The following is a 7,696-nucleotide window of genomic DNA, read 5'->3' on the forward strand; positions in this document are numbered from 1 at the left end:
CAAAGATGCACCTAGTTCCTTTCCAGAGAAAAGCTATAGGTCCCTTTCTTTCAACTTTTTTGTGGTCAATTGTTTTGGTAGCTCCAAGATTTCAAGTTCAAGATTTTCCCTGGATCACCAGTAAACTACTCAGATTCTGACCTCTGCTGCACCCTTTCTTTTTAAGATCATTTTCACTGTAACATACTAAACAGCAATTCCTCCTTTTCCATGAATAACACAAGCTGCAGAGGAAACATTTCAAAGCATCTCAATGTTTTCAACTGACTCCTACCCTCATGCTGCTACAACACTGGATTGATTCAAATTAAACAATAATTAAAAGTACCAGCCCCCTTCCCTCATGGGTAGCATTTTTGAGCTAAGCCCAGCTAAGAATAAATAGCTCCTTTTTAAATAATTGTGAATTAGGACAAACTTTACTGCAATAAAACAAACATTTAATTTAATTCAGAATACGAGATAATAACTCTTCAATAAAATATATAAAATTGTACAATGTACCCTTTCAAAGGGATAAACGTGTACTGGGGGAGGGAGATGGACGCAAAGGTGACACACCAGGGTGCTAATCGGGCTGTTTGACAACACCATTTTTAGCAAGCTAAAGGGTGGCTTTACCCTCTGCTCCCAACATGTTAAAAAGTATGGAAATTTTTCCTAATAAGTTTAGCACATACAATAGGTACACACACAGAGAAAGCATGATTTTCTTTTCCCTTCCTGGTTCTACTAACTGTTCAAGAATATTTAGCATAGGTAATGGTTACAGGATACTTGCTTTTTTAAGCAGAAAATTACTATACTTTTATGCTCCCCCCCCAAAAAAAATCATCTTTGCAAAGTGTGAGTTGATGTACCTAGTATTCCATAGAAATCAATTTCTTCTGATACACTTTATTTTTTTGCTCTCTGATGACCGGGAATGGAGTTAAAGAGCACAGCACTGAGAGATGTTAGGCAGTATTTCTATTTTCTACCTTGCCCTGGGGTGGTCTCAGGATTACTCTCATCCCCCTCTTTTCAAGCTTAGGAAAAAGAATGATAAAGCCCACAATATGCAGGAGGGAAACAAGAGTCCAATCTGGTAGCACCTCACAAGCTTCTTCTTATGCACATAAAATGCAAACCTGTTATATCATCTCCTGAATTCGCCAGAAGCTTCCCATTACCTACTTCCTATATGCATCCTGTCTAATTCTAGTATTTGATTTCCATAAGCAGAAGTCAACTCAGCCTATCAAGACTACCAAATTTGGGCCAATTTGCAAATAACCTGTCTCCCCCCTTTAAGAAAACAACAAATAGACTTATAGTCTCTTTAAGGTGATATATAGAAAAATGCATATGTATATAAATTTTGCCTTTCAAAATAATTTGAATTTTTACGTTTGCTGTATAAAAATGTCTTATATTTTATTATATATATATATTTATACATAGAAACTGCCAGAGCCAATTTTCGTGAAAGGAGAAGGGGGCATTTAGGATATGACACCGTGTAAACAGGACGTTGGTGCCTCCCTCCTAAAGAAGAAATTCAAACTATGACTTCTTCAGATGGTGCCGGAAATTTCCGCTGCAGGAGGACTGGGTTGGTGGCCCTCTTTGAGAGAGGGGAACCCTTTTAAACGAATATCCGAATATCCGTCCTGGAGTCTCTGGATCCGGTCTTAAGGCCTTAGGATAGATGGTACATGCCGTATCCCACTGGCGTGGCATAGAGTCCGACGGGCGGGATGGGAAGCACAGGTCTATGGAAAGGGTAGGAGGCTCCGTACAGGGACGCTGCTTGCAGGGGCGAGTTGATGGGGAAAGGGAGACTGAAGCCGGAGGGCAGCATAGGTTTAGCTGCCATCTTCAGCTTTTCCAGTTCTGCCTCCTGCAGTCTTTTGGCCTTGGCCCTTCGGTTCTGGAACCAGATTTTGACCTGGGTCTCTGTGAGGTTCAGAGAGCTAGAGAACTCCGCGCGCTCCGCGATGGAGAGGTACTGTTTCTGGCGGAACTTGCGCTCCAGCGCCAGGAGCTGGGACGTGGTGAAGGGCGTGCGAGGCTTCCGATTGGTCTTGTGTTTCCTCAGGGTGCAGGTGGTGGGGCTCATGTGTCCTAGAGGACAGAGAGAGGGTACTGGATTAGCAAAAGCGTCTTCTTTCCAAGTCTGCCAGCAGGCCTAACAGAAACCCTGTGCTCGCCCTGTCTCTCCCACACACCCACTGTTTGAGCTTTCAAAAAAAGGTACTTCTGTCAAAACCATGTGCGTTTTTTTTTCGGGGGGGAGGGGAGGGACAGATACGGAAGGACAGAATTTCAAGTTGATAAGTTGCCTTATTATTATTATTATTATTATTATTATTATTATTATTTTGGTGCTGGGGATTGAACCCAGGGCCTTGTGAATGGGAGGCAAGCACTCTACCAACTGAGCTATATCTCCAGCCCCTTTAACATTATTTTAAAAAATCAGTTGGAGAATTGAATGATGTTGTGGAACTTCCTGTTTGGAAAACAAATAGCACTGAGGCTAATGGAAATAGAACTCACAGGAACAGAGCCCTCCTAAGTCAAGGGAGCTGACTTCTGAGAAATAAAACTTTCTGAGTTTAATTTCTCTGTCTTTAAAATGGATGGGGGGGGCTGAGTTTATGTTTATCCTAAACTCCCATGAATAGTAAATACTGGAAAGGGGCCCTAGACACTGGGTTAGCCCTTTCCTGGTCCCCTCTGACCCAGGAACATTGGACTGCATCAGCATATTCCGGAGGAGAATAATCACGCAGATAAGGTCTGTGGTCAATTAATAGGATCTGTGGATGTGGGGGCAGCCTCATGCCATAAGCAACCACAGGCTGTCATTCCATCCAGTCTTCAGATTATAAAACCCGAACATGAACATCATTTTACAGATCTGGAAGTGGGATAAGTTTCTTGGCTGGGTGCTTCAGTAATATAAACTTTACTAAGACAGAGGAGAAAATTAGCTCACCCATAAATGTACATGTCTGGGGAAATCACACTGCCTCCGAATTGAGAGCACATGATGACATCTTAGTCATCCCTACCCGTTCCATGGTTTAAGGGAAATGTGTAAATGATTAGTTTGTCACCAGAGTTTAAAAGTGGAGAATAACAAGCAAAATAAAGGTATGGCAACAGCATCCAGACTCGACTCTTAAACTGGATTCAATTATAGGAAGTCTCAGGCTGGCACTTCCTAGGATGCCAAGACACCTACTAACTTGAGGCTTATTTTCCTCAAGGGCAGGGGGAGGAGAACACAGCTTAAGGAACAGAATGCTAAACAATTAATTTTCTGCACTTGGCTTTTATGAGCTATGCTAATTTTCTAAATGTAGCCACAGTAGCAACTCCAGTGTACTCCAGGGAGAATGTCGCATTTCTAGTTTAGTTACTTTGGTGGCCCATGAAAGAGTTGACACTTCATACTTGAGAGTGACACAGCACAAGTCCCAACCCGGCCTCCATTTTCAACAAGAGATGGATCTGTCCTAGAGTCCCAGGATTAACCATCAGTTTACTGGTGATGGTGGTGGTGGTGGGGGGGGGGGGAGTAGAAAGTTCTGTAACCAAAGAACAGACATTCAGGAGAAGGATGAAATATTCATAAAAGTCTACAGACGTTTGCATATGCTAATCCCTGAATAAGCCAGAGAATGAGGTGCGGAGCCTTCTGAATTTACAAATTAAATACACTTCTGTCAAGACTCTCAGGAGACAGACAAAATTCCCTACTCAAACTTAGCTGGGCTCTCAGGAGGACCCAGTGTCTGAGTGGTTCGGTGCACCCAGTTGCTCTGGGCTGAACACAGGGGTTTTGAGCCATCTGAATGCCTGGGAGGGGTCACTCCAACTGCTGTGTGGGCTGCATTTAATTGTGAAATCTGGTAATGGGGATGGCACATGTGTATCAAAACCATAAGGTTCTGAGGCTCCCTCTCCAAGCACCACTCCCCCCTTCTCCTGCCCCATTTTAAACCAGCCAGAGGAAAGATACGATTATACCAGGCAAAACAGCATTTATCCTACTTCCCCCAAATAACAAAACCAGGCCCAGGCGGGCGGCTCCCTTCTGCTCCAGGCGCTCCCTGGCCCACCCTGGTCCAACCAGGCACGGGTTTAAATTTGAAATCTTTCTGAGACCCTCCAGCTCTTCCTGTGGAAAGGTCATTCTCTGGACTACAGACAGGTCGCCTTGTCGGGGCCAGGAAACAGCGCCTTGGGGCAAGTGGGGAACTGCCCTCCCAAGCCTTCAAGGGGCAAGGATGCTGAGATTTCTGACATCTGAGTAGCATTCCAATTAAGGCCAGAATCTCTAGGATGCTGCAGGCCTTGCCCCAGGCCTAGGAATACAGTTACTCAAAATTTGTTAAGCACATTAAGTCTCTGAGTGTTTTTGAGCCTCGGTTTCACTGTCAATAAAATAGGCAAATAATATCATCCTGGGGTCTTTTGGAGTGTCAAAAGGTAGAGTGCCCAAGCCCCACCTGCCACTCAGTAGGTGATCACTAAGTGTCCCCAGGCTTTTTCAGTCAGGCCCCAATTGCTGATCTTTTGAACTTTGTTGAAATGTTCTCATCTGTTAACAAGAGGCCCACCGCAGCCTTACAAAGGAGATCAGATAAGATACTACAGCAAAAATTGCTGTGCAACTGCAGTTTAAATTCTTTGGGTCCTTAATCTCCATGCCCTTTGAGTCTTTCAGAATTTCAACAGAGTGGAGAGAGACTGCCAGAGGGGACAGTCACTGACACCGGCAATATTACAGCCTAGTCTTGTTCAGAAAATACTGTGCCTCTACTGTCGGGATGGCTGAACCATGGAAATGGAGAAGGTCCCTCCATAGACCCCACTCTTTATCGCCTTTCCAGAAGGTAGGGTAGAGGTGTGGTGAGAGGAAATAGAGAAATCCTAAAGCCAAGTGAGAGAACTAAAAGAATCTGAAGAGAATGACTTTAAATTGCAGAGACTCCACAGCCCCCAAACACACCAAGTCTGGAAGAGAAAGCATTCCAGCCTCCCTGGAAGTGTAGGTAGGAGCAGACCTAGACCTGGTCTTTGGGGAGAGGGATTAAAGGTAACCTAGGTACCAAATAGAGGAGCAGGGTTTGGATACCAGATCCCCATGCTCAATACGGAGGTTGTTGGTGATCTGGGAAGAGAAGGATCTCTTAAACCTTCCATGTGCACATTTGGAAAAGGGGGTAGCTACAGGCTGCTAGCTTCTATCTACACTTTGGGGTTCTAGGTAGGATCCGGATAGGGTGAGGTAAGCAGCACCTTTGATCTACTCACAAGCTCTGCTGGAATGCTGTTAATTACTACTGTGAGCCCAGGGAAGCCCTCCAGTTTCTTGGCCCCAACCCGCTCCCATCGAAGTGCAGAACTTCGACAAGGAGTCTCTGACTTCGGTGATCACAGGGACACCTTTCCTTTCCCCATCAGTGTCTCCATCATCCTTTCGTGGGATGTGGCTTGGATACCCGCAAGTCTCACAATATCACTCAATATCTGCTTAGACTCCAGTTAACTCATTTTAAATTGGGGGCGCAACTCACAGGGCTGTACGTTTTGAAAGGAGATAAGACAACTCTGTCTGACACATTCCAAAGTGTTGATTCAACGTGGAACCCCCTCATTCCCCAGGCAGAGAGACTGGGGATAGTGGGACAAAAATATGCTAAGTGGGCTGGCCGGGGCGCGGGGGCTGCAAAACCCGACGACAAGGTGACCTCGCAAACCCAGTTGGGGTTCTCTCTCCAAAGATGAGCCAGTCGGCTTTCATGTGGATCAATGTACAGGGAGGAGAGCCCAGACACGCACAGTTAGAGATTACGAAGTGTCTAGGATGCGGTTGGCATGCTGAACTCCCCTGTGCAAGGACCGGGGGTGGGGGGATTTCTGGGCTTGCTTTCTGGACCCAAAATGCATACAGAGGGGTCTCCTCGCCCTTGGCCTGAAATTTCTGTCCAGCATCCCACGCACCCGCCTTCATCCCACGCACCCGCCTTCCCCCAGTTCCAACCCCGGCGCTCACTCACTTGGTGGCGGCGAGTATCTGCCGGGTTCCTGCATCCACGACGCTCCGTCTTCCGAATTTTCCGACTTGACTGAGGCGGTCTCGAAAGGCTTGACCAAAGGCCCGGGACTGTGCGCTTCCCGGGAGCCATGACCCGGCAGCAGCAGCGGCCGCAGGGTGGCCCCCGCCGAGGCGCTTTCGGCCGGCAGCGGGGACGCCTCCTTGGGCGGCTTCTTGTCCGACATGAGCGCCTCCACGCTGAAGGGCAGGCTGGAGACCTTGACGCGACGCTCCTCGGCGACCCCCTCGGCGCCCCCAGGCCCCGGGCCCGGCCCGGCCACCATAGCCGGGCCCTCCTCATCGGACGAGAACAAGTCGTTGCCTTTGGACGGAGAAGCCATGACTTCCCAGCCCTGTGTAGATCCCCGCGCGCAACTCCGCTGGCAGCCCCGCGGCAGCGACTCAAACTTTTTGCGGGGGAGACGGGAGGGGCGCTGGGAGCCGAGCTGGGCTCCAAGGGGAAGTGGGAGACGCGGCTCAGCCAATCCGCGCCCGCCCTGCCGCTGACGCCACGGGCGCTCGCCTCCGATTGGCTCTTCCCGAAGAGGCTGGGTCCTTTTTTTTTTTTCTCCCTGTTTGAAATAAATTAGGAGTTAATTACAGGAGCAGTCAGCAGAGTTGTTATTAGGCTATCCCTTAAGGGTTATAATCACGCCAAATCTGAAAAGTCCAAGACGTAATTAAGGTCGATTATTTAAAGAGGAAGTTCGCCCAGTCCCTATCTCTTCTCTTTTGACCCCTCTTCAGTGCACATCCCACTCCCCCGACCCCGACCCCCACACAGCTGAACACTCCTAAAATCCGCAACTGACATTTATGAAGTTCCCACTATGCGTCAAAAAACTGGTCCAACTTTACAACTCTGGCAGTCAATCCAGAAACGCATGAGGCCGTATCCCTGCTAAAGAAAATAATACAACCGTAGCGCTTAGAAGGATCTCGTCATTAGCTATTATTATAACTATTATTATAACTCGTTCCTCCAGAAAAAAAGGTCGGAGGGACCCCGAAGGAGGGTCAGAAATCGCTCTCTCCTAAATCATTCATAATGGAGAATTTAAACCAGTAGTATTTATCTTTTCCACTTACACAAAAATCAGGGTACTTTTAGAAAGGGTAAGTTCGTGTTTTCTTGGCCCCTGAAATTTCCTCTCTGGGAGAGATCCGAGTCCGATCTTTTTTCTCAAGACTGAGTGCAAATGTGTGTTCGTGAGTTTATTTGAATCTGTGTTCGTAGTGTGTGTATTTAGGTGCTGGTGTTTGCCTTGGAGGGAGGAGAGGAGGGAGGAAAAGCCACCGATAATATTTAGTGTCGTCGTCCCCCGTCCCCCCCCCCCCCGCAAATCTCAGAGATACCAGGTTCCACTTTGCACACCCCAGGCCTGGGTGCATTTTGGGAATGCACATTTCTATTCATTGCATCTGACATAATTTTTTTTTTTTTAAAGCATAAGTGTCCCTACCCCATCCCAAAGTACACCCTCAGTGACTGCCTCCCAGAGCCTCAGTGGTGGCGGTCTCAGAGCCGGGAAGAGGAGTGTGAGTTTTGACAGAGGAAGAGGCCTCGCATCTCCCCGCTGTTCTGAAGGCCGCCGGGCGGAA

The 7,696-nt window shown here is 47.4% G+C and overlaps 1 protein-coding gene across 1 annotated transcript; it reads right to left on the reverse strand.

The window, feature by feature from the left end:
* Window positions 1-1,681: 1,681 nt before the first annotated feature.
* Msx2 (msh homeobox 2) lies at window positions 1,682-6,435 on the reverse strand. The gene is made up of 2 exons (XM_077797918.1): window positions 6,057-6,435; window positions 1,682-2,106 (listed from the first exon to the last, which is right to left on the reverse strand). Exons 1-2 carry the CDS (start codon window positions 6,433-6,435, stop codon window positions 1,682-1,684), a joined length of 804 nt encoding a protein of 267 aa, XP_077654044.1.
* Window positions 6,436-7,696: the final 1,261 nt, after the last annotated feature.

The sequence above is a fragment of the Urocitellus parryii genome, chromosome 1, assembly GCF_045843805.1.
Source record: "Urocitellus parryii isolate mUroPar1 chromosome 1, mUroPar1.hap1, whole genome shotgun sequence".
Taxonomy (NCBI): Eukaryota; Metazoa; Chordata; class Mammalia; order Rodentia; family Sciuridae; genus Urocitellus; species Urocitellus parryii.